The sequence below is a fragment of the Opisthocomus hoazin genome, chromosome 4 (assembly GCF_030867145.1).
Source record: "Opisthocomus hoazin isolate bOpiHoa1 chromosome 4, bOpiHoa1.hap1, whole genome shotgun sequence".
NCBI lineage: Eukaryota > Metazoa > Chordata > Aves > Opisthocomiformes > Opisthocomidae > Opisthocomus > Opisthocomus hoazin.
The window spans coordinates 37,701,956-37,729,312 of record NC_134417.1 but is presented as its reverse complement, the minus strand read 5'-3'; the positions used below and the strand labels follow the sequence as shown (position 1 = coordinate 37,729,312).

The following is a 27,357-nucleotide window of genomic DNA, read 5'->3' as shown; positions in this document are numbered from 1 at the left end:
TGGAGTATTTTGAAAAGCATTGCAAAAGCAAATTAGTTCTAGTGATCTGAAGTGTAGTTTGGAAAATTTGAAGAAAACCATTCATTACTTGAAGAGCAAAGTTTTATGCTATAGCCTTTCTAATAGTTTTTTTTTTTTCTACACTTTTAGGAGGTAAGACTTTTTAACAGATATGGGGGGAAATAATTCGGGGAGGAGAAACTGAAGCAGAAGTAATTTTGTAGCTAAATGCTAGGATATTTTTTTTTAAATATGAACAGTGAAATACATTATGATCAAATAGTGAAATGGTCGTAGCTAACCCAGTCAGGGTGGCATACTTATTCTTTAATTGTCAATAGACTGAAGGAGAGATTTTCAGCAATATAATTTGTGTTTCAACAGACTAAGATCTTTCATAATGAGCATTATCTGTAAAATAACAGGAATGGTTTTTAACACTAACTTTTCCAGACTATATGCAGGACTCGGACTGTGTGTGTATCAAGGTAAAAGAAATAAACCCCTCAAGGAAAAAAGCTGTAAAATTAGCTTCAGACTCTGTGGAGAACTGGTGCTATTAGAATTGAAAGCATGCAAGTGACCAGCTGGCAATAAAATATTTTCATAAGTCAGCAGTAGTGAAGGTTTTGTAGACTAGAGGAAATCCTATATTACACCGTGTAACATTGAAAAGGTATTAGGTCACATACGTCTCGCTGGAATTTAAAAGTTCATGTGTAACAGAAAGGAATACAGCTCATACTTGGTAGCATTTATCATTGCAATGTGTGTACAGTAAAATCATTTAAATGTTGATAAAGATACCAGATTTCATCATAGACAGACTTCTATAGTAGTTCTTTCCTGAGGAGACTGACCTTTAAAATGACCCGGGTTTGATCTGTGACCACCGCTGGAATGCCTTCAGCTTTTGTGTTGCGTGTCTGGCTATAGGAAGAGAGACATGCTTGAGACCCATCTAGTGATGGGCAATAGTATACCATCATTATGGTGCCTTTTCCAAGACTCCTTGCCTTTGGAGTGTGATTACAAAACTAATTTTTAGGTTGTTTATCAGAAGTTTTTGGTAGCTGCTTCGCTTAGTTACCCAGATAGTCTAAAATGAACGTTACACTGGCTTCTGTGTTCAGGAACATGATTTTCACATCCATTGCTGTATTAAGAACATTTTTTTAGATAGTTTGTTCTGTTAGAACTTACACGCTTACATTCTTGTAAGTCATTTAACAGTTTTTGCATGTTCTGAATTACCATGTGCATTATAAGAGCTATAAGAATTCAAATGGGAACAAAAAGCAATTTTTAAAAGTTACTTTACAATTTGATAACATTTAACTTGGAAGTGTCTTCTGTGGTACCACAGGAAAAGTCTGATCAGTATTTTAAGCAAAGCATGATCAAAACCACCTTGCCCTGACACTTAACATGGAAAATGATAAATTGACCTGAATATTAATAATTTCATACTAAGTTCATGAACTGAATGCCATCGATTTCTAGCCACTACATGTTTCACGCCCATAGTATGTGAAACAGCCATGAAACTCTACCACGTATCATATGATCAGCAAGCATATATTGATCTAAAAGACAATTAGTTGCCCGATTGGGTCTTTAAGGTCTACTAGATTGACTCCACCATTTTTTCAAATCATAGATCTAATAGTTTTAGGATAAACAGCATCTAAAAATCAGACTGAACAGTGTTTCAACTTTATGAATGCTGTATTACCATGCAACATCAGGTCTATAGCCACTTGTGTCCTTGAATCACCTGCTCAAAAGGTTAATTACAAGTCTTTGTGTATTTGCAAACCAGTCTCATTCAGTGAGTCATGCACATGAAATCCTTCCCCTGAATAAAGCAAAAATTATTAGGATTTTAGGAGGAGCAATTTGCACTGCATAGAGTGTAAACAGGAGAACTTGCTGGAACAAAATACAGCTACAAAAGTAACGATCTTACAATAATACTACAAAAGAGTGCTTACACATTTGTAATTAGGTTGTAAAACAGATGGCAAAGTCATAAAATGAATGAAGTAACTTTACCAAGTCAGATTTCACTAATGAAATTTATTTGCTACAGCTGGATGATTCCTTAGAGGAATGAAAGGAAATTTTTGAAATGCAAAACCCAACATGCTCCTATTTTATTAGGTTCCATTTGGCTGGTGTATTGATGCAGTCTGCCTGTGGGGAGAGAGAACGCTTGCCTATATGTGTGAAGAGGAGACAGAATTTGGTGGTACCTGCTTCCTGATGTCACTTGCTAATGACCTGTGTGCGGTCCTGTGTGTTTGCACAATTTGTGCTGCGGCCGTTGATATAAATGAGCTTGCACCTGCTGAGGCACTTGTTCCCTGCATCCTTCATTGCGAGAAGCCCAATAACTGAATGTGAAGGATGGTGTATTTTGGTATTCGTACTCTGCTGTTGTTGAAACTTCATCCAGCTAGGCACTGACCACACAGAAGAAGGCAGTGCCTGCCTCAAAAGCGCTTTATTTGAAAGCTTAAATTTTTTTCTATGTCAAGAATTTCATAGAAGCGTTACTCAAACAAGGCTTCTGTGTTCATTCTGTCTGTGCTAATACCTTAAAAGAATTTGAGGGTGTTCATGTGAGTTTTCATCATAATACTATATGACTGGCTAGTGAGGCAAAATAAGTTGCTTTGAGCAGGATAAACTCTGAGCTATCAGCATCAGAAATTGTCTCACTGTGAAGCGAGGTGCCTGCAACACAAGGCTGCTTCTACCAGCCAGAATAGGCGAATGGCATCCCTCCTATAGTTTCCTTAAGTATTGAGTGCAGCCTGCTGTGAGCCTAGTGGGTACTTGGTTTTGCTTCACAGATACCAGTTGTTTCTAGATTTCTCTGTCACAAGTTAACTTTCCTGCCTACAGAGCAGTGAACCTGCCTGGGTGGAGTTTTGGGTTTAGTGAGTGTGGATCTTAAGTGTAGCCATAAAAATAACCATATGGACATTTTGATTTTTCTAGAAAATATACATCTGACATTCTGAACTTGTAACTAAAGGGAGAGTATTGTTAACAATTAATGAGATACTTCTGTTAGAGGAAAACTTGATTTATGGACTTGTTCTGACAAACCTACATTTTTCAAGTATGTCTTCTGGAAATCTTCAGACTTACATTAAAGAATTTACTTCAAGCCAAGTGAAAATGCTTGCACTCAGTTTTCCTTAAGTTTATTTAGTGAATGTTGAAGTGTAAGTGTGCAGGGGCAAAAATGACACAGTGATGTGACTGAGATTTCTTCTGAACAATGTAGAGCTCTTGAACAGCTTTTAAAAGTGAACTGCCAAGGCTGGTTCTGCAAGCTCTGGCATAGTACGTTTGAGGGAACTCCATTTTTGTTGCTTTCCAGCATAGCTGGAAGCAGCAGCTCCACACAAGTGTGAATGATGCCTGACTTATCAGTGAAAAGTTAACTTCCAAATGTGCTTTCTTGCACTTGAAACACGGGGTGAAAATGGCTGTAGCTGGTATGCCTTAGGTGACGCTAACTGAAATGTGTCCTTGAAGTTCTTCCCTCTCCTTAGCTGAATAGCACAACGTAAGACCTGAGTTGTTGATCCTGTGTTACTAAAATTCATCCTTTTAGTCTATGCCTTGCCCTTACATTTCGTGAAGGGGGCGGGGAGTATCTTGTATGTCAAATGCTGAATAAAATCCAGTAGTAGCAGCTGCTTTACATAGCATCTCCCATGAATGTAACCTGAATTTTGTCAGGAGAATCAATTATGGGTATTTGGTATGGGGGCCTCTTCTGCAGATGTCCCCCTCTTCTGATTCAGCCTTTCATTCCTCCTTAGTTTTGCTTATGCTAGAAAATCGGCTGTAGTGCCATAGTACCTGTTGGTCTGTCTTGCCCTTAATCCATGCAAGTATCTAGCACGGATAGTTTTGACAGGCTGGTGATGTGTAATAGTTCGTTATTCTGCTATGACTGCCGTTACTGTTAATTCTTCACTCATGGTATATAATGTTAAATCAATGCAAAATTAATGCTTTCTGTTAATATTCTAGATTAGACCTCCACATTTAGAAACTTAATCTAAGACATGACTCTTACACTTTGTGTTAAAGGAATGCTTCGACACTGTCAACCTCAGAAAGCTAAGTTCCCTCAGTGATTAGGATAGACTGAGATAGGGCACCAGCCATCTGGTGAACTTGAGGAAGCAGAAGCAGTATTCTAGACTCCCATGTAAATATGTATCTTACCGAAATTACTTTACAGTGTAACTTTAGTCAATTGAAGTATGAAAACAAGGTTGCTGCTGGTGTTAATGTAAGTGCTGTGCTTGAGTTTGCTTCTTTTCCCACCTATCTCTGGATCAGTCCGGATAAACCATTGCAAGTATCTAGAATTCTTCCAAGTGTTCCACAATAGCCATCACATAACTTATAAAAAGTGAAGAATCTTCAACAGGTGCTAAATTGTGCTTGAGGAACCTTACAACACTTGCATTGTTTCTCCGCAGTGTTTTTAGGCTGGAGGTGCTGCAGTTCAGCTTTGCCCCTGCTCAGCTATGTGGTTTTTTCTGGTCTGTCTTTTGTGCCAGCAAGCTTGTTTAGGTAGCTAATCTGCTAACCAGTACAGGTTAGTTTTTGTCTAGAGCAACTTCTGAACTGCAAACACCAGTGCTGTTGGAAGGAAGGATGGGTATGGGAATATCAGTCACACTGTGGCAGGTTCAGTTTATATCAGCAGACACACACAATTGGGCTCGAGTGTTTTGTTTTGTAAGCTCTTTATGTGGACAGTAATGTAGCTGCTTCATTTTCTTTTCAGTACATTGCAAGGTTTAAAATCTTAACACCTTGATTTTGTTCCAGGCTATTTCTGCTGTTCACTTTGTCAGGGTTTTCTTGTGCTGTTCCATAAGGGTTTCAATAAATTTCTTTATGGAAGTGCCTCTCCAGAAGTCTTCTTGCAGGATGCCAAAGACGGGTTTTGGTAACAAAATGCTGAAACAATGGCTTCAAGCATATGGAATACATATCTGTTCTCACTTCAGAAGCTGCTGCGTAGTCCATGGCTGTGCCCAGAAGCTGGCACTAAGGCCCTGTGGAGCCGTGGGGAGACTGCCAGAAGGCTGTGAACTTGTTTACTGTTCGCTAGTGGCTTGGTGACTTCTGGTTGGAGGGATCTCAATTCCTGTGATAATGTCTTCAGAGCATAGAGCTGTGGGCATGTGTGGACCACTGTTCTTTGTGGCAGCATGATTATAGGATGGATGGGGCTTCAGTTACTTCGTGAGGAGTTCACTGGTTGAGTCTTCCACTTCTATTGCCTGGATAGGGTTGCAGTTTGAAGTACCTGTCTCAAGAAGGTTGGAAATGTAGGTCTTTTGCCTCAGGAAATTTGCTGCTGCTTAGAGATAGAACTTAAGCCAGTTTTCTACCCTTTACTTTTTGTAGTAGGTGTATAGTCACTGTAGTAAATTTGTTTTGTGGGTGTGAGATACAAGCGTCTTTTACGGTGTGCTCTAGAAAGCTTTGGAAAGAAGCGTTCTTACCAAACCTTGAATGTGGCTTAACTGCTCATTAAAGTCATGGAAAGCTGTGAATCCTCATTCCCAGTTAAACAGGTTTATGTCAAAGGGTAATTTTCAGGAGAAAGGAAAGGACTTATTGTGAAAGTGTTTCTAACTTGTTCTGAGGTTGAGGTTCAGGCTGCCTGTTTCATTGTCTAATCAGACTAGTCATTTCTAAGATAGGTTTGAGTATTTGGGTTCAGTTTCCTCGTCACTTAGGCTACTACTTAGAATTTATAGTGATTATTTAGTATTTGAGATATGTTATACCTTAATAGAGTACTGATGTTACTTTGTGCAGAGCTTGACAGGTGCTTCATGTTTGAACCATAATAAAAACACCAGTCAAACTCAAGACAGAATCATAGAATGGTTTGGGTTGGAAGGGACCTTATATATGATCTAGTTCAAACCACCTACCATGGGCAGGGACACCTTCCACCAGACCAGGTTGCTCAAAGCCCCATCCAGCCTGACCTTGAACACTGCCAGGGAGGGGGCAGCCACAGCTTCTCTGGGCAGCCTGGTCCAGTGCCTCACCACCCTCAGAGTAAAGAATTTCATTCTTTTATTTAAACTAAATTTACTTTCTTTCAGTTTAAAGCCATTACCCCTTGTCCTGTCACTCCATGCCCTTGTAAAAAGTCCCTCTCCAGCTCTCTCGCAGGCCCCTTCAGGTACTGGAAGGCTGCTGTAAGGTCTCCCTGCAGCCTGCTCTGCTCCAGGCAGAACTGCCCCAACTCTCTCAGCCTTTCCTCACAGGAGAGGTGTTCCAGCCCTCTGACCATTTTCATGGCCCTCCTCCAGACCTGCTCCAACAGGTCTGTCGTGTGCTGAGGGCTCCAGAGCTGGAGGCAGGACTCCAGATTGGGTCTCTACCAGAGCAGAGTAGAGGGGCAGAATCACCTCCCTTGCCCTGCTGGCCATGCTTCTTATGCAGCCCAGGATATGGTAGGCCTTCTGGGCTGTGAGTACACATTGCTGGGTCATGGAATGATGCTTATTACAATAGTGCTGATCTAACCTAATAAAACTTCCTTATTCTTCAGTTCTTAAAACAGCTGGCATTGTATATGCTATCCTATGTCCTCATGTATTCTATCTGTTTCTGGGTCATGGGGTGTTTCTGCTGATCTGGTTTGAATATTGTAATTGGAAGCAGCTGTTGGGAGGGTTAGCCTCTGCTTGCCTGGAGTTGCCTCCCTCCATTTCCAGGATCGTTTTTGTTGCGGGAATATCTGAGTCATTCCTGAGGTGTCTTCCAGATATTTTGCATCTAGTATGCTAGTCTGTGCTGATTGTTTTCAAACAATACACTTTCAAACATAATTTTGCTGTTAACCAAACTAAAATTACTAGACTCAATAAATAATGAAGTAACTGCATGAAATTGTGATCTTTTAGTAACAGATAAGATTATATTGCTTGATGGTCCCTGAGGACATGAAATACGTTGAAACTTTAAAATTCTTGGTCCTGTGCTTTTTTTCAGAAAGCTGAACTTGTAATTTGTAGGTCATACGAGGCAACAGAGTTGGTAATCACTTCATGGACATTAAGAAACTTTGAGTAATATTCAAACTCGCTTTAGAAGATGGGGTTACTGTCAAATAATTAATCTAAATTTTCACTTTAGAATGAGATAAAAAGTTGTGGCTAATGTTGCTGGAGTTGATAGATTATACGAAGTGAAGGTATTAGTTTCTTCAATTAAAAAAAATGATCAAGTTACTTGTGTAGAACATGAGTATCCATTACTAAATTTTCTTTAATTGTTCAGGAAGTGATTGATATAATATTTTGCCTGTCTGGAAGTATTCTGATCAAAGCATACTAACTGTAGTTCTTAATATTGTGCAGGTAGCTCACATATTTTGATTAAATTATTCCTATTCCTTCAAATGTATCAAATTCTAACTCAGTTAAAGAATGGAGAAAAAGCAGGTGCTGTGATCTATGAGCTACTGGTTGTAATTGATGCTCATTATATAAAACAGTCTTCAGGGAAGAAAGTTACTCATAAAAGTGAGTGGGTAATGAGGTTAATATTACGGTCTTGCAAATCTTTATCTAATCTTCTCTTAAAGGAAAGGAAACAAAAGAGCTGGAATTCAGTTTTGATGTCATAGTTTTATGAAGGCTGTAAAAATAACAGTATAAGGAATTGTTTAATAATTGAAGGAAGGCACCACTATCTCTACTGATTAACTAGAATCTGCTATGCTATCTGTATCAACTATCTTTAAACACAAAGCTGTGTTTAACTGTTTCCCTACAGAAGAATGCCTACAGCAAATCAGAGTCCTCCTGTTAAGGACAACTGCATTTTCACAAAGCCTGCATTCAGCTTTATGTGTAGCACTGCAGAAGATGCCAGCTGAATTTGTGCCTGTAGTGATGTGACTTCAGTGTAATGCTTCTCCTTACCCGGTCTGCTCTCACTGACATTGCATTTAGAGAGACTCCAGGGGATCAAAATAGACAGAGTAACTTCTTGACCTCTTTTAGTTGCATTCTCAAAGAAAATGACTCTGGTTAAATGTTCTGTTCTTCCTTAATTTTAGGCCTGATGGCCAGTTTTGGGTACATTTTGACAGAGGTTTAGGTGTCTTGGATATGATTGTTCCGCCAAGTTTCCTGAATGTGTGCTGCTGGGTAAAGAGGGAGAAAATCTGCGCCATTGCTCCCTGTGAAGGAAAAGAAGCAATCTGAGCTGGAGGTCTGTCGCCCTGTTTGGGCTGGTGCGCAGCTACTCTGTTGGCCGCTTTTTTGCTCCCTTTTAGTGTATGAAAGTTGGGATTATTGTGTTGAGGAGGGATGTAGAGGATGAATGGCACAGATACGTAAGGATGTATGCTTTGATTAATTGTTTTGGAGCCAGTTATTCTGTAAGAAAAAGTCATCTGAGAAATAGGACAATTTAAGAGGAGTCTTCTGTATTTGATCAGATAAACAATATGAGTGATGGGATAGAAAGGATATAAGTTTCTTTCTTTTTTCACTCAGAAGCATGTTTTCAGGTCTCAATTTATTGGGCTGAAGAAGTAGATGGGAGGACAAAATAAAGACCAATGTAGTAGAGACACCAAAGTTTCCTACCTTTTTTTTTTCCTTCCTCCCTTCCTCCCTGCCATGTATTTGCAAAGCCATCTTCCCTGAAAACACTGTCCCTGGAGATAAAAATCTCTTTTATTGCTGGCACCTGATTGTCTTACCTACTCTTGTGGATCTGGATAATCCCTCTGCTCCAAGACTTTATGCAGAAGTTAACAGGATGCTTACCTTGTCCAAGTCCCATTAGAGAAATGCTCTCCAGCTCACTCCTCTGCTGGGTGGAGCTCAATGTTGTACTTGAATCCATCGGGGACTAAGAGTAAACATTGCATTTCTTGCACAGAGGAACTGCTATGTAAGGTGTGAAGCTCTGGAGAAGTTAGTACTGATGGAAGTAGAAGGCAGTCACTCAAGACAGGCAACAGTTTTACAACTCCAGCTATAAGTTCTGGTTGCTATATGATCTTAATCATGTAGGATAATCCGAAAAGTTACGTAGCTACATACTCTTCTTTCCATTGACCGGATTTCTAGACTGTTGGGCAAGATACCATTGCTGAGGCTAATACAAATTATAATTCATACTCCTGCAGTTTATCTGATTTAATCCAATCAGTCCCTAACCTGGCTCTACAAAAATGATCCTGGCTCCAGCTGGAAGCCTGCCATTAAATGGAGCACAGAATTGTGGGGGTGGTTATCTGCAAGCAGGCAATGAGCAGCTGTAAGAGCTTTGAGAACTGCTTACTTTGGCGGAGCAGCCACTGAGATTCATTTGTTTGTGCCCCTATCTGCTCAAGCATGTTGGAAAAGGGCAGTTTCCTAGGAGTTTATCTGCAGCGGAGGTGAAGAGTGATCCATGGCACAGTGGTTAGAGAATGCTCTCACCATTCTGAGTGAAGATATGGCAGTTAAGCCAGTTAAGCTTTCACTTCCCTTCCAACTTGTTGGTGTACACAAAGAACTGTTTAAAAATAAAACTTTCATATATGTCATCGGCTGTATTGCTGTGGTGGGGATTACCAGTGGGTGTGGTAAAAAACTGACCTGTATAAATGGATAATTCAGCTATTGACAACACCCTGCTTGACTCTGTGTGAACCATTCTGCTGTGGGGTAACATAGGATTCTGCTGCAGGATAAGCCTGTGTTTGTCTTCTGACCCCCAAACAATTTTACACTGTGAAGATAAAAAAAACCAACACAGTACACAGAATATGAAAGTGTGCTTTTTTTATGCTTTTTTTGAGCTTCATCCTGGGTTCTTCCCACAGTCTCTGTCAGTTTTATCATAAAGTAGGACAATTCAGAAGCTAAATATGACCCAAATTAATACCACTTATGAAAATAAGTCAGGCTACATAAATTACGGGTGGAAAAACTTACTTTGTGTGAAACCTCTTCTCAGGTGCTTTATTGTTAAAACTGGAATCTATGTTCCTCTCAGCTTTTGAAAGCAGACTGGAACAGCTAGAAGTATGTGGCAGTAGCTTAAAGCATTGCTTTCAAGGTCTTTCTCCTCTCTGGTAGAGTAGTTGCTCATAAGCAGTCTCTGTGGATTGAGTGTCATTTGCACAGTGTCAGACTGTACTTGCTTTGTTTGTTACTTATTTCTCTTTCTCTTTTCTCATTGTCTGCCATTCAGCAGGCCTCAATTTTGCCAGCATTATGTCTTTATTGGATTGTGAAGAGCTTGAGAGCGTGCTGACCTCCCTGAGCCTCCTCCCATTATGAAATGTGCCATAGTATTTATGACAAGCTTGTCTGTAAGATTTGAAGTCTGTGGTAGAGTGAGTTTTGCTGTCTTCAGTATCTTACTGGAATGTTGTTCGCTGACAGTTATTGATGACTTGATGACTCAGGATGCTGCTTTGACTGGTTAGGCCAGATTTTTTTAATTCTTTCTTTGACTCAATCTCTTATGCTTCTTCAAAAGGATGTTATCAAGGCTTCTGAAAATCATTGGCTGCCATAAAATCTTTCTGATTAAAGAGTTTTCAGTGAAAAGGAGCATCATCATTAACTTCATTATTTATAAGGATCTTTTTGGTTGGACACTGTTTTGGCTTTTTAAGCATGTGTCAACTGTTGAATGAAGTACAAAAAGTGGCAGCTTCTCTTCTTCTCACACTGGGACACTACTTGTTGAATTGCAGCTTCTAGTAAAACACAGATTTTTCGCATTGCTTAATCTACTTTGATCAATTTAGGAAAGCTAAAGCCCTGATAGAATTAAATCTGGCCAGGGATGTCAAGGGCAACAAGAAAAGCTTCTATAGGTTTGTCAGTGATGAAAGGAAGGCTAGGGAAAATGTGGGCACTCTCTGGAAGGAAACAGGAGACCTGGTTACCAGGGATATGGAGAAGGCTGAGGTACTCGATGACTTTTGTGCCTCAGTCTTCGCTGGCAAATGCTCCAGCCACAGCACCCAAGTTGCAGATGGCAAAGGCAGGGACTGGGAGAATGAAGAGCTGCCCAATGTAGGAGAAGATCGGGTTTGAGGCCATCTAAGGAACCTGGAGGTGCACAAGTCCATGGGACCTGATGAGGTGCATCTGTGGGTCCCAAGGGAACTGGTAGATGAAGTTGCTAAGACATTATCCCTCATATCTGAGAAGTCATGGCAGAGCAGTGAAGTTCCCAGTGACTGGAAAAGGGGAAACATAACCCCCATTTTTAAAAAGGGTAAAAAGGAAGACCTGGGGAACTACAGGCCAGTCAGTCTCCCCTCTGTACCCAGCAAGATCAGGGAGTAGATCATCCTGGAAACTGTGCTAAGGCACATGGAAAATAAGGAGACGATTGGTGACAGCCTACATGGCTTCACTAAGGGCAAATCGTGCCTGACATTTGCTGGCCTTCTATGATGAAGTTACTGCATTGGTGGATAAGGGAAGAGCAAGTGATGTCATCTACTAGGGCTTGTGCAAAGCATTTGACACTGTGCCACAGACATCCTTGTCTCTAAATTGGAGAGACATGGATTTGATGGATGGACCACTCGGTGGATAAGGAATTGGCTGGAAGGTTGCACTCAAAGAGTTGTGGTCAATGGCTCGATGTCTAAGTGAAGGCCAGTGATGAGTGGCATTCCTCAGGAGTCGATATTGGGATTGGTACTGTTTAATATCTTTGTTGGCAACAAGGACAGTGGGATTGAGTGCACCCTCAGCAAGTTTGCTGATGACACCAAGCTTTCTGGAGTGGTCAACACACTGGAGGGCAGGGATGCCATCCAGAGGGACCTTGACATGCTTGAGAGGTGGGCCCATGCAAACCTCATGAAGTTCAACAAGGCCAAGTGCAAGGTCCTGCACATGGGTTGGGGCAACACCACACACAAATACAGGCTGGGTGAGAATGGATTGAGAGCAGCCCTGAGGAGAAGGACTTGGGGGTGCTGGTTGACAAGAAGCTCAACATGACCCAGTAATGTGCCCTCGCAGCCCAGAAGGCCAACTGTATCCTGGGCTGCATCAAGGGAAGCGTGGCCAGCAGATCAAGGGAGGTGATTCTGCCCCTCTCCTCTGTTCAGGTGAGACCCCACCTGGAGTCCTGCGTCCAGATCTGGAGCCCCCAGCACAAGAAGAACGTGGACCTGTTGGAGCGGGTCCAGAGGAGGGCCACAAAAATGATCCGAGAGCTGGAACACCTATCTTACGAGGAAAAGGTGAGATAGTTGGAGCTGTTCAGCCTGGAGAAGAGAAGGCTCCGGGGAAACCTTACAGCAGCCTTTCAGGACTTAGAGGCCTTATAAGAAAGATGGGGACAAACTTTTTAGAAGGCCTTGTAGTGATAGGACAAGCAGTAATGGCTTTAAACTGAAAGAGAGTAGATTAAGATTAGATACAAGAAAGAAATTCTTTATTTTGAGGCTGGTGAGGCACTGAACCAGGTTGCCCAGAGAAGCTATGGATACCCACCTCCCTGGCAGTGTTCAAGGCCGGGTTGGATGGGGCTTTGAGCAACCTGGTCTAGTGGAAGGTGTCCCTGCCCGTGGTAGGGGGTTTGCACTAGATGATCTGTAAGACACCTTCCAACCCAAGCCATTCTATGATTTTACTTAAAGACTGTAGGATAATTTACAACAAATTACATGAACTATTACTATTGTGTATTTGAATTTTTTCTCAGATTGTAGTATTCATTTTGCGGAAACTCACATGTCAGCGGTCCTGCTGAAGACATTTAGATTTGTTCCAGTACTGAAGTGCTTATAGAAGAATAGTTTGTTTTGTTGGTTAGTGAGGTTAGTATAGGCCATATCCAGGTATACTCGTGCTTCGGTTTCTGTGCTTCTGAGAGCACGTATGGTAATCTAAACTTGTCAAACTGAACTGTGGTCAGCTGATGACTGGAATTCAGAGGAGTTTTCTTTGTATTACTTGTTTTAAATGCAAGAAAGCACAACTTTGAGGATACACTTTTAAAAGAAAAAAGGTGAAGACAAAACAATGTGGAGTAGTTCAAAATGCAGTGTAGCAGGGTGAAAATGTACACATAGCTTGGAGCTATTTGCACGTTCTCGTACTCCCTCTTGAGTAAGAAGAAAGCAATGGTTCTTTTTAAGCTGTGATGGCCAAAACAGAAATATTTTTTGTTCTCCCCTATCTGCTTTTTAGAAGAACTTGTAACATGATGTTAGTTACATTTGTCAGCTAAATTTCTATAGTTACTCATGCTTATTTCACTTAAATTGTTTTCCCCAGAAATGTTATCTAAGGGCCTTAATTCTCAGAATTCTTTGAGAGCGCATGGGTACTGGTACTGATGTGATCGGAGAATGTTTTGCATAGGTTGTGGATTATCCTTTCTAGGCAGCTAAGCACCACACAGCTGCTCGCTCACTTCCCTCCTGCCACTGGAATTGGGGGAGAGAATCAGAACGGTAAAAGCATCACTACCCATGGGTTGAAATAATGACAGTTTAACTAGTTTTTAAAAACATAACAAAAAACCCAAAAGAAATAAAACAAAGAAAAACAAGTGATGAAAATAAAATAATTGCTCGCCACTAGCCAACCCATGCCCAGCCAGTCCCCTGAGCAATGACAGCCCCAGCAAACTTCCCTGCCAGCTTTTATTGCGAAGCTATGGCATGGGCCATCCCTTTGGTCAGCTGTCCCAGCCGTGTCCATCCCCCCTGCTTGCCCACTCCCAGCCTGCTTGGTGGCAGGGCAGCGTGAGAACCTTGACGCTGTATAAGCACTGTTCAGTAATAGCTAAAACATCCGTGTGTTATCATCACTGTTTTCATCACGAATCCAAAATGTGGCACTATTAGCTATTCTGCAGAAAATTAACCCTATCCCAGACAAAACCAGTACACCTTTTTATTTGTGGGGTTTTTTTTAATTCCAGGAAGGATTGGCTTAATCTCTAATGAAGCTTCAGTCAGCATGCTTTTACACTTAACTGCCTCACTGCTAACAAAACCTTAGTGCATGTCCTCAACTAAGGATTTTGATACAAGCTTTAAGAAAATTATCATGCTTCATATTCTGATTGTTTAAGCTGCACACAAGGTGATTCATTATGCAGGGGTTTAGTTTTAGTGTGAGATTGTCAAATGATTGTCATGGGTAAAGGTAATGAGGTAATGGTGTCTTGTTACTACGCTGTATTGTTATCTGAAAGTTCTGTATATAACTAAACTGTGCTGCCATGTGAACGTGTTCTTTTTGAGCTTTCTGATTAACAAAATCTAAGTTACATTTGGTTCTTAATTGCTGTAGATGTCATTGTGGTTTTTGGACATCAGAGCTTGTTTTGACCTTAAAATCTCTGGAGGAGGGTACATTCTGTCACTGTGCAATGACTTTCCCATGTCTTGAGAACTGTGCAAGCAGACAAAATATTCAGTCTTCATATAACACAAATACTGTTACATTACTGTTGGGATAGGTAGGGAATGAAATGAAGGTGTGGGAAGCTAGTTGGAGATCTGCTAAAACTACGTGATTTAAAAAAAAGTGAATGATATTGTTACTGTTTGTACATGTGCACAAGCACATTAGACTGTATGTGAATGAACTGTCATGGAGCCATTTGGTATTGGTGAGATGCCAGGACTTGTGTTTGAGCAAGCAGTTGCAGGACTGAGACAACTATTCCAAATACATGGAACAACTGCATTTGTAGCCTAGGAAGGCAAATTGAATCTTTCCACTCTGCGTAAACTAGATTATTCTTTCAGTTCCTGATTGAGACTTACTGAAACTGGGTATTTTTGGCGTTTAAGTGGCACATATGCTTGGTTTTCTTTGAAAAAGTACACTAACTAATCCTTGCTGCTGTGTCTTGGTGCTTGCTATTTAAGCTGGAAATTCCTTCAAATGTCTGTTTTCTTTCCCCTGCAGCTGTCATATCTCGTGTTTTCTTGTACGGTGTTGATTCACTGTGACTTCCTTTTTCAGTTCTTGCTTAGTAAACTAACAAGAATTCTTGACAAATAGTGTCTGTAAAAGAAAACACTACATACCAAAATGTAAATCTTTTATCTTAATTGTCCTTGGGTGCTGTGAACTCACTTGTGCCCTTTCGAAATGGTGAAGGCTTTCTTTGCTCATGCTACAAAACAGATGAGCTAAGTATAATTTGTGGAATGGCTTCCAGTGAAAAAGCAGATAGCTTTCACTGAAGATAACTGAAACAAAGTCCTTAAACATATAGGGTTTTAAAAAAAGTCCACTTTAAACAGCGCACGTGGGAGAAGGGAAACAACTAATGAAGCAATATTTTTTCTTCTAGATTTTTTCACTTTATACCTGTGAATTTTCTGCGATCCAAAAATGGCAGCAAATAAGCCTAAAGGACAGAATTCATTGGCTTTACACAAAGTCATCATGGTGGGAAGCGGTGGTGTAGGAAAATCTGCTTTAACACTACAGTTTATGTATGATGAGGTAAGAATCTGCGCTAGAAATTCTCAGGAGACGTCTACTACATAGTATTATTTAAGCATTCATTAGAACAGTTATTTTCTGAAAGGGTCTAAATGTGTATGATGTGGTATGGAAGTCAGTGATTAAATTGAACAAAAGTAGTTTTTGGGATTAGAGATTTGCCCTCTAGAGATACCTGTGCAGGTATAATTTGGGATTTTTCTGACTTCAAAGCAATTAGATGCTCTGTCATATTATCAGTATATTTTGCCATTGTTTACTAGATCTATTAAAGTATTATAGCTCAAAACTTCTTCACTTGAGTTGCGTGATGCCTGAAAGGATGACCAATTTTTCCCATGTTTTTTATGCCACTGTTGAAGAGAGCAAAGAAAATCTGTTGCTTCCTGACCTTTTTCCAGTGAAAGTCATTCTTTTTTATAAAAGGCAGAAGTTACGGCTTCAGTGTTCTTTAAAAATTAATACTAAATATATTCAAAGTCAGGACTGCCTGATAGTGTAATGGAACACAGCCAGATGTTGTGCTTGACCAGAAGCAGAGGCTTGGGTAATGCAGAGACATGGATGGTTTGCAGTTGTCTCAAATTCCTTATAATGGTTGAAGAAAGCAAAAACCTATAAACTGTTTGGGCTGATGCAGAGCCTGCTGTAACGGTGAATCATCTGAGTACTTCACATAGCCTAAATACATATGCTTACTTATTAGCTAATGTAACAATGTAAGACGTTTATTATATCCTTATAAGCAAATAGAAGCATTTACCTTGTGCAAGAATGATTTTATACCATGAAGTGTTTTTTTTTTTTTTGGTTTTTTTTTTTGGTTTTTTTTTTAGTTTGTCGAAGATTATGAGCCTACCAAAGCAGACAGCTACAGGAAAAAGGTGGTTCTGGATGGGGAGGAAGTCCAGATTGATATATTGGACACAGCAGGGCAGGAGGACTATGCTGCAATTAGAGACAACTACTTCCGAAGTGGAGAAGGCTTTCTTTGTGTCTTCTCTATTACAGAGCTGGAATCCTTTGCAGCGACTGCAGACTTCAGGTAAGTTACAAGGCAAGATAATTATTCTAATTACAGTGAGATAATCACAAGTGATTTTTTTTTTGTTTTGTAATGTCATTATGATAGTTCAGATTGGATGACAGCTCTTAGTGTAGTCACATAATGTTTTGAACAGATACCTAGCTATGCCTTTGCTATCTGTACCACTTCAGATATCTTCGCTGCTGTGTTTCTAAATACCGAAAAGGCTATTGCCACAGAGCAGATACATAGCAACGTTCAGAAGGCTTCTGCCCTTTGTATATCAGTGTTGCTTAGCATTTGTGCTAAGAAGCAGTATTTATGAGTAGGCAGACTGCTATCCAAAGTAATGAATCTGAGAAAAATTGCTTATAGACTGTATGGTTGCATGTAATGTATGTAGAATACCTCACACTCCCCAGAGTTGTCTGTTATGGTTTTTGGTTCATATAGAGAATTATGTTGTGTTTCTGTTAACCTGTGAAGCACCACCTGGAGCACAAGGGCAGCTGTAGCATGTCCAGCTGTTTCATACTAGAATAATTCATAGTTATAAAGATGGCATGAGCAGATTCCAGTTGAAAACTGCAGAGGAACCACATCTGGTGATGTCTGTCTGCAAAGTCTTAGACATATGCACATGACATTCTGGGAAAGTGAAATCCCCATGAGTAAGAAATCAGACAAAGGAGGCAGGAGACCCGCATGGATGAGCAAGAAGCTTCTAGTGGAACTCAGACAGAAGAGAAAGGTCTATGGAATGTGGAAAGAGGGACAGGCCACTTGGGAAGAGTACAGGAATGTTGTCAAAGCATGTAGGGATACAACGAGGAAGGCTAAGGTCAGCCTAGAATTAAATCTGGCACGGGATGTCAAGGACAACGAAAAGAGCTGCTTAAAGTACATCAGGCAGCAAAAGGAAGACTAGGGAAAATGTGGGGCCGCTGCTGAATGAGATGGGTGCCCTGGTGATGGAGGATGAAGAGAAGGCAGAGTTACTGAATGCCTTCTTTGCTTGAGTCTTCAGTGCTAAGGCCGGCCCTCAGAAATCCCAGTCCCTGGAGGTAAGAGAGGAAGCCTTCAGAAGGGATGACCTTCCCTTGGTCGAGGAGGACTGCGTGAGAGATCACTTAAGCAATCTGGACACCCACAAATCCATGGACCCTGATGGAATGCACCCACGAGTGCTGAGGGAGCTGGTGGATGTCATTGCTGAGCCACTCTCCATCATCTTTGAAAGGTCCTGGAGGACAGGAGAGGTGCCTGAGGACTGGAGGAAAGCCACTGTCACTCCAGTCTTCAAAAAGGGCAAGAAGGAGGACCCAGGAAACTACAGGCCAGTCAACCTCACCTCCATCCCTGGAAATATGATAAACAGCTCATTCTGGATGTCATCTCTAAGCAAGTGGAGGAAAAGAAGGTTATCAGGAGTCGTCAGCATGGATTCACCAAGGGGAAATCATGCCTGACCAATCTAATAGCTTTCTACAATGGCATGACTGGCTGAGTAGATGAGGGGAGAGCCGTGGATGTTGTCTACCTCGACTTCAGCAAGGCTTTCGACACAGTCTCCCATGATATCCTCCTAGGGAAGCTGAGGAAGTGTGGGCTGGATGAGTGGTCAGTGAGGTGGATTGAGAACTGACTGAATGGCAGAGCTCAGATGGTTGTCATCAGCAGCGCAGAGTTTAGTTTGGAGGCCTGTAGGTGGTGGTGTCCCCCAGGGGTCACTACTTGGCCCAGTCTTGTTCAACTTACTCATCAGTGACCTGGATGAAGGGACAGAGTGTACCCTCAGCAGGTTTTTGACAGTACAAAACTGGGACAAGTGGCTGATGCACCAGAAGGCTGTGCTGCCATCCAGCGAGATCTGGGTAGGCTGGAGAGTTGGGTGGAAAGGAATCTGATGAAATTCAGCAAGGGCAAATGCAGGGTCCTGCACCTGAGGAGGAACAACCCCATGTACCTGTACAGGCTTGGGGTGGACCTTCTGGAGAGCAGCTCTGCGGAGAGGGACCTGGGTGTGCTGGTGGACGACAGGTTAACCATGAGCCAGCAGTGTGCCCTGGCTGCCAAGAAGCCCAGTGGTATCCTGGGGTGCATTAAGAGGAGTGTGGCCAGCAGGTCGAGGGAGGTTCTCCTCCCCCTCTACTCTGCCCTAGTGAGGCCCCATCTGGAGTACTCTGTCCAGTTCTGGGCTCCCCAGTTCAAGAAAGATGAGGAGCTACTGGAGAGAGAGTCCAGCGGAGGGCTACGAGGATGATGAGGGGACTGGAGCATCTCTCCTATGAGGAAATGCTGAGGGAGCTGGGCTTGTTCAGCCTGAAGAAGAGAAGGCTGAGAGGGGACCTTATAAATGCTTACAAATATCTCAAGGGTGGGTGTCAGGAGGATGGGGCCAAACTCTTTTCAGTGGTGCCCAGTGACAGGACAAGGGGCAATGGGCACAAACTGAAGCAGAGGAAGTTCCGTCTGAACACGAGGAAGAACTTCTTCCCTCTGAGGGTGACAGAGCCCTGGCACAGGCTGCCCAGGGAGGTTGTGGAGTCTCCTTCTCTGGAGATATTCAAGACCCTCCTGGACAAGGCCCTGTGCAGCCTGCTCTGGGTGACCCTGCTTTGGCAGGGGGGTTGGACTAGATGACCCACAGAGGTCCCTTCCAACCCTGACCATTCTGTGATTCTGTGAAATGCATCAACAACACAAATCTTTCTACCTCTTAAAGATGATTTTATGAACAACAGTGATGAGAAGTATCTTTGAATATTATGTAGCAGCCATGCATTTTGTTTAAAGGCCTGCTTTAAATATGCCCCTTCAGTTTTGCTTGGATGGAATTTTTCTCTGTAAAAGATACTGATGTAAATTTTTGAATTTACAAGACAAAAATCCTGCATAGGGTTCTGCATAACATTGACCCTTCCCATCAAAGTCAGTGTCTTACTTAATAGGGAGCGATGTGGTAAAAACAAAATTTAGAACTGGATCTTTTTGGTTTAATAAAGATTTAACAGGATAGGGTTTTTAATATGCTTTTCAGGCATGTAGCACATTAAAACCCTTACAATGGTAAGAGACTATTAAACAGGCAGCAGTGTATTACAGGTGTTTAATTTTGGCTGAGAAAGCTTATTTAAATCACTCATCACTTCATTAGAAAAAAAAGATGAAAGAGACCAGAAAAATATTTTTTTACCAGCTCAGAGTGTAGTGAAATGGGAGAGGAGATAACCTTTGAGATAAAGGTAAGGAAAGAAATATAAAAAGAAATTATCTGCATCCCACTGAAATAAGGCTTCTCAGAGCCTGATAAGGCTGTCATAGTTCAACTTAGCACTAAGTACCAGAATATGTTTAACATCATCTCTAAGGGAGGAGGAAGAGGTGTGAAAAGGGGAGACAGTGAGTTTTTCCTCTTTTGGTGTTTTTTTATTTGTGTCTCTGTATATGTGTGTGCTCATATATTTTGAGAGAGAGGGAGGGAGGGGCAGGCCTTGAGTGGTTTGCAGGTTTATGCTAGGCATTGTCAGCCCTGGAGGACAATTTAGTATAGTTGAGGTCCCCTAGAGTGCAAAATGACCTCTTCGAATCTGTTTAAAATCCTGTTAATGCTTCAAAGTACATGATCTTCTTTGGCTCTAGAAAAAGTCCTGCTTTTCCAGCAAAGGTGAGTATTGACAATATACATACTGAAACAGCAAAAATGGAAGAAAAAAATGCCTTCAATGAAGAGATTAAAACTCTCTCCTATCTGAATCTGAAAGTGCCTTTAAGTTACTCTTGAAACTGTAGAAGCCTAATGCTAAAATGTAACTCAGAAAAACTGCGTTCTTTCTATGCTGGGTAAAAGTAACCTGTATCTCTTGAAGGTACAATTAAAATACCTTTTGCACTGTTGAACTTTTAAATAGTTGAAAGGCAGTTTGATAAAATGTGGTGTTGCTTTGAGTAGAATTAGCCTGGCTCTAATGATTTTTTTTGAAGTTCTGGATTTCAAGCTGGCGTATCATTAATTAGGTATTTCTTGTTTAGGAGATACCAGTTTTCAGAGAGGGCTAAAAGGAGAATATTGTCACCTGGATTGCTGTTAGATTAACTCTTTACATGTTCAAATGGTTTGGCTTTGCCTGAACAAGTAGTGTTGCAATCTGCTAGTTTTTAACAGAAGTCTTATTTGCACAGGTACTGCAGTGATGCACTGGCTTTTCTTCTGGGCACTCTTCCTAATCCATTGACTATTCAGACTACTTTTGGGTAGCTGCAGACCCTGTTAAAACACATGCAATGATATTTGTGGGGCAGAGGAGGAATGCTGCTTTAATGACACCTCAGAGATGGAGGTGGTGTTACAAGCTGCCTCAAATACATATCTGTTGTTTTTAAAAAAAATTATGGGCTAACTGCAGTGTGAGCCCTGTGAGTAGACTTCCTCAACAAGACTGCATTCTATCCAGAGGTTTTTGTAACAGCAGGAGGATTCTGCTGTAAGCCAAATCAAGGCCCTTTAGAATATTAACTAATTAATTATCTTCAGCTTCTCTTCATTCAACTTTAAATCTGGCAAAAGGTTTCACCTCAGCCAGCAAAAGGAATTTGTTTCTCTGTGCTTTTTGTCGATATTTCAGAAATTGCTTCACAATAAAGGGCTACATTTCACTACTAACTTCGTATTCCTTTCTGAGACAAAATAGCAAATATCCCTCTTCTGAGAAAACTGTTCTTCTTGGTACTTTTAATGCATTTCTAATTAGAAGAAAATTTTCGTTGTTTTTTTCAGTGTTGAAGACTTATGCACCAAACTGTTTGTAGCACTGAGTTTTATTTGCAACTTGAAACCCTGCATCTTAGCAGTTCAAACAATAGCAGGATCTGTCTCAAAATCTGATGCATGTACAACTAGTACACTGGCTTATAACTGAATGAAGATCTCTGCAGAGACTAAATATAATTGACTTCAGAAAGAATCCTGAAAGGAAGAGATTATTCTCTTGGTATGCAGTGGAGCATTTTATCAGCTTTAAAAATGGCACGTATGTTTTATTAGGAAAAAATCGAGTGTAAAACTGATGTTTGGGTAGCTTAATGGCAGTCACAAACAGTAATACGAAGACAATGGTAAATGCTCTCAAGTAACACTTTTAGTAAGAGGAATGACTTCTCACCTAAAATAATCCTGTTGTACCTTTTAGTTCCTTACTGACTCACCTCCTTCCTTCCTGGAGGACTAGTTGTGTATCTTTGTCTTCATTCTGTATAATGTCATAATGCAGTTTAAGATTTTACTGTTACGTAAGCTTCATAAGAGGAATAAGTGGGTTTTCACTGCAAGATGGAAGAGTATTTAGTCTGAGTTCTTTTTGTGTTCTAAGAATAGTACTCTATGCAAGGCTTAATTTTCTTTTCCTTTTTTTTTTTTTCTTCCTCCAGGGAACAGATCTTAAGAGTAAAAGAAGATGAGAATGTTCCTTTTTTGCTAGTTGGTAACAAATCAGATTTGGAAGATAAAAGGCAAGTTTCTGTAGAGGAAGCAAAAAACAGAGCTGATCAGTGGAATGTTAACTACGTGGAAACTTCTGCAAAAACACGAGCTAATGTTGACAAGGTAATAACTGGCCTCTATACAGAGAATCTCTCCATCAGTTTTACTTTATACTTCTTTTCTGTCGGTCATACTTTGTATGTTCATTATTTTAGCAATTATTTTTGTGGAATTTGAATCAAATACTTTTCTCCCTTAGCATGTGAGGATTGCATGACTAGGTGACTTCATGTAGAACAGTGAAAATGTTAGGCAGAACAAGTTTATCCCATCCTAAACCGCAAGGAGTCATTATACAAGACACAAGACATTATTTCATTAAGAATTTCTTGAGGCAACTCTTTTGGCCTGCGTTTTCTATAACTAGAAGACAATCTGCTTCTGAACAGTGAGGAGTGCTGTCTGATCCTGAGCCAGAATAAAACAGCTTACAAAAGTAGGTAAGGGAGGGACTGGAGTCCTCCCTACCCTCATCTAACCAGATCCCTAGTTGTATGCTGCTTCGATGAAGAATGGATGGACCCTTTTAAGCTTTGAACAGCCTAGAAAGTGCCTCATGATTTTTCCAGGATAAAACATGCTTCAGAAGGTCGTGAGATAAGAGACAGAGATTCTTTGTCTCCAAGAAGATATATTATTAACTACTTCCAAGTATTTCAGCTGTAACTTTAAAAGACAGGACTTCTTGTAATACAGAATTCAGAATAACTCAGCCTTGTAGACTGCAGGAGTAACAGATGTGTAGCAAAAGAAATAAGTAGTTTAGTTCAGTGTGCCAACCTTTCCTTTCAGAGCTATTGACAGGCTTGACAGCACATTGAAAAATTCTTTAATGTAAATGCTTATGTACGAGCTGTCAATTGCAGCATGACAGCTGTAATGTGAGTTCTGTTTTGCAATAACTTAAACTTGACTGTTGTCTTCCTGAAGAAACTGATTGTTCAGTACTATAGTAAGAACTTTATGCTCTTCTGTAGAGAAAATTAAGTCAATTAAATGGAGCAGAACTCAGTCTCATTGTTGAATACAGCTTTGATTTTTTTTTTTTGTTATTATAAAAACTAGTACATCTTTTAGTTTTAGTGCATGACTGCAGTTAACACCCATCTATTACAGTCATGTAGAAATTTTCAGCTCTTCAGAATCTAGTTCATCATCCTTTAGCAGCTGGGAAAAAAAATGTGTGTGTGTATATATATTTTAATAGCTCTCTAATCAAGAGCTTTTGCACACACATGGTGGGCTACTACAGAGCTTCAAGTTTCTTTCTGGAGCTGATGGCATTTTGGATCCAGATTAGCCTGGATCATATAGAATTAAGGTTCGATAGTCCATAAATGAGGCTTTTTTGGTGGTAGTACCTGCCAGCTGCTCTTAGTTACTTAGAGCATCTGAAGTTATGAGATTTGTTATGTGAATTTAGGTTATTATTCTATAAGAAATATGGCTTATCTGAATTTCAGAATAGCAAGTTTACTCGGTTGGGCAAAACACAGTGCTTAAGCAAGTTGGCAGTTGCATCCTACCTTTTGCACAGATTAAAGTGCAAGCAGGTAACTTAGTGCACACTTAGAAATCTAAAGGCAATCTTATTTCTTCATGGAAATGTTTTATTACATTGATTTTCCCCAAATCCCGTGTAATGAAGGCTGATGTTTTTGCTGCAGTCAATACAAGATTAGTGTCACTGCAAATGAAAACCTTCCGAGATCTGTTGAGGAGCTTTTCAGCCCCTGCACTGTCCATATTTCACGGAATTGGATCAAGTCCCCTGACACAAATCTAGATAACATATCCTGAGAGAAAAGTATTAGAAATGCTCAACTGATTTGGTACAGTAAAGTTATAAAAATTAACTGATTATTTGCTATTGCCTCCTGCGAGTCAAATCAAGATCTGCTTTTCAGACAAAGTTAGCTTTAAGCAGTCCAGTTGCAAAGCCTTAACTGACAGTAGGGTCTCTCTTACACCACAATGACTTGTTTGTCTCCACCTTTGTCATTTTTGTTTCCTACTAAACCACTTGATGAAAATGAAGTTCATACGTACTTTGAGATTATAATATGGCAGTTGAGATTACCTGATGTAAAAAATTGTGTATGTAGTTGTATGATTGATAACTTTGCTTTAAAGGAAATGCTGATTTTCCCCAGCCTCCCCTAGTCACTTTGTGTTTAGACTTGCACCATGGAACATATTGACCACGAAATGTTCAGTGTATCCTTCTGCTCCATTAATATGTTTCTAGACTTGGATGTTGCACTCTTTCAGCATTTACGGCTCATCACTGAAAATACTCAAAAAGTAAACTGATTTCCTTGAATCTGCTCAGTAAGATGTAGATAATACATTTGAAAAATCTTGGCCAGTGATGAGAATCTTGTTTCAGTCCTTGTGGAAAATTGTCTGACAGGATTCATAAGCAAATATCAGAAGACAGGGGAATGTTATGGGACCATGAAAGATGCAGGATTGCATCGTATCAGCTTGGCCTTCAAAACCAGTGAAAGATTTGTTAGATTATTATTTGTTTGCATATAATTGACTTTATTCTAACCAACTGAAATGGATATCAGTGAAAGCTTAGATTAATTTATATGTCTGTGACTGTTTTTGCATTTACATTAGTACATCTTTTTTTAGGTGTTTTTCGACTTAATGAGAGAAATTAGAGCCAGAAAAATGGAAGACAGCAAAGAAAAGAATGGGAAGAAGAAAAGAAAAAGCCTAGCTAAGAGGCTCAGAGAAAGATGTTGCATTTTATAATCAAAACCCTGAATTCCTTTCCTACCCTGACCATACTAATAAAACCCATAATTTATAAGCATGCCATTGAAGGCTCAAGTGACTGAAATTACTCTAACATGTTGGAAATTGTAATGTACCACTAAAAGCATGAATTGGAGCTGCACTGAAAGTCAAATTCACTGAAAAAAAAAAAAAAATTACGTGGCTTCAAGAGAAGCAAAGTTCAGTCCATTTCATAGTTGCCTACTTTCTCACATTTCTTCTGAATGTAGTGTTTCAAAGGCAGTCTTTTCTTTAATAGTGAACAAAGGGGGGAAGTGTTACCTTGTGGGTTCTTGTAAAGCATACTTTTTTATCACTGGTAATTGTCAATTCATCTTGTCTTTTGTTGCCTTGAAAATTACAATTGTGAACGTGATACCTAACAAAGCGGTATGCAGTTGTTTTGCCATGGAGTTATGCAAATTAGAAAAGAATAATGTATATGCAACAGTTATGTTGGGGAAAATTGTGGTTCTGCATTACCTGATTAACCTAGAAGAGTGATGTAATCTTTTACATTGAAACATTTGAATATGCCTTAATTTTCAAACCTAAACATAGCGGGTTGCTTAATCAAGGGGGTATTTTCAACTTTGTTGCATGGAGACTGTCCCTGCGCAGCAGTGCGAGACTGCCCTCTCTGTGGAGTGCAGTTCTGTGAGTGATTTCTCTAACTAGCTGTCTGCTAGCAGTGTCTGTTCTGTAAATGTGTGCCATACTCTGGTATGAGCATATTCTGTCATCTGTAACTTGGTAAACAATATGGTATCTTCAAACTAAAAGGTCAGAATACATATGAGACTGCAGTCGTAAGCCCGTGGCATATCTAAGCCTGGAATAGTCATTTAAATCCTAACGTGCTGATACCTTGAAACTTCCCTTTTGCAAGCAGATGTTTGTCTAGATGTTCCTTGGGGTTGGGTGGAGTGGAGCTGATTCAGTAGCACTAACGTGTTTTGAGTTACGATGTTGTCCAGGAAATTCTGGTGTCATCAGTTAATTTCTTTTGTGTTCCTAATACTCAGCTACGGGAACATGGTGTGTTATGCTGAAGCTTTTTGCAGGTTTTTACTGTTTAGTCTAGTTTATGTTGATTTTCAAACCGGGAACATTGTAGCTACTTTTCTAGTTAATGTTGATATTAAACAATCAAACATGCTTTACAATACATAATCATTTACCATATGCATCCAAAATCCCCAAACAAAACATCCTTCCTCAGTTGCTTCAGAACAGCAAGGATGCTAGCACATGGTTAGTATGCTGCATCTTAACTAAAAATATACCAGAATGTTTGAGGGTTTTGGACTCCTCTGGAGTAAGACAGGCTAGATCAGTTCCACAAACTGTTATACTTTTTATACATGTGTAAGCCTATAACTGACAGTTTAAAATGTGCTCAAGCAAACTAGGTAACAAATATTTAACTTTCATGCTAACAGGCAGTGTAGGGACTCAAGTCTTAGAAGTTATATTTGTCATGTTAAATATTTATCAGTAGGAATTTTGTATGTGCATTTAGTAGACTGCCAAGTGCAGAATTAAAGTTACTCATGTAACTATGGCAAATAAGCCAGTCTTCACCTTACTGTGTACTCATTTGGGTCTATTTAGCCAGGGAGTCTAACCACTAACATTGTGACTTTGCTTTGGGACCTGTATACTGGGAACTGAGGTGTTATGAAGCCACTGGACATGTGAAACTTGTCATGGCTGATGCCTTATCCTGTCCTTTTATTTGCTATTTGAGCCATTGAAAGATGAATAAACTTCCATTTTTTTAAATACTTGTGCAGTGTTAATTGATAACTATATTGTTGATAAACTTTGCTGTAGGTGATGCCAGTTGTCAAGCAGTTAAACCTGAATAATCCAGAAGGTTTTTTCATGTGTGTGAACAAATTTGTAGATTAAACCTAATTAGTCTGGTAAAAAGCCACTTTGTAAAAGCTGAGACTATGCGTGTACTACCTTTTATCCAGAGCAAATTTATCCCTACTTGCTGTGACAAAGAATGTCAAAAAACAGGCAAATTGAGGTAAGCTTGTTCCAGAAGTATTTTTCCGTAACAATGGAAAGTGAGATTTAAGAAACAACCAAACAACCAAACCACCGACCTATGTAAATTTTAAATAGTAAAATAAAAATGGATTCAAAGTCATTTTCTTTTAGTACACTCAGGGAGAACACAAGTGTGCTTTCACAACCTGCAGGGAATATAGCTTGAATTGTGTATCTAGGATTTGGGTAAATCTTGAGAGAGTCATCCAAACCGAGTGATGTATTTGCATCATAGAGGAGAGTTTGGTTTATCCTGCTCTGTGTCTGAAATTCCTAGATCTGTCTGCTCAGAGTGCTGCTGTGCCCAAGAGCACTTTTCCTCCCCTGTTTTTCCTCCAAGAAGTTGAAGGTACTGTCTTACATCGGCGGGATCAAACCCTTCCATGGTGTTTCCCTCCAACTTAGCCTGA

At 40.2% G+C, this 27,357-nt stretch overlaps 1 protein-coding gene across 3 annotated transcripts in view; it reads left to right on the top strand.

Moving 5' to 3' along the window:
• The window catches only part of RALA (RAS like proto-oncogene A), a 33,584-nt gene extending 6,929 nt beyond the window's left edge, over positions 1-26,655 (top strand). Inside the window, exons 2-6 of one of the 3 annotated variants that reach the window (XM_075418593.1) lie at positions 12,161-12,295; positions 15,376-15,530; positions 16,367-16,575; positions 21,985-22,159; positions 24,740-26,655. In XM_075418593.1, the coding sequence (XP_075274708.1) occupies positions 15,417-15,530; positions 16,367-16,575; positions 21,985-22,159; positions 24,740-24,862 (621 nt within the window). In that variant the 5' untranslated portion in view covers positions 12,161-12,295; positions 15,376-15,416 and the 3' untranslated portion in view covers positions 24,863-26,655. Of the gene's footprint in view, positions 1-2,203; positions 2,252-12,160; positions 12,296-15,375; positions 15,531-16,366; positions 16,576-21,984; positions 22,160-24,739 lie in introns of those variants that run through there. The other 2 variants (XM_075418594.1, XM_075418592.1) reach the window with 2 other exon arrangements.
• Positions 26,656-27,357: the final 702 nt, after the last annotated feature.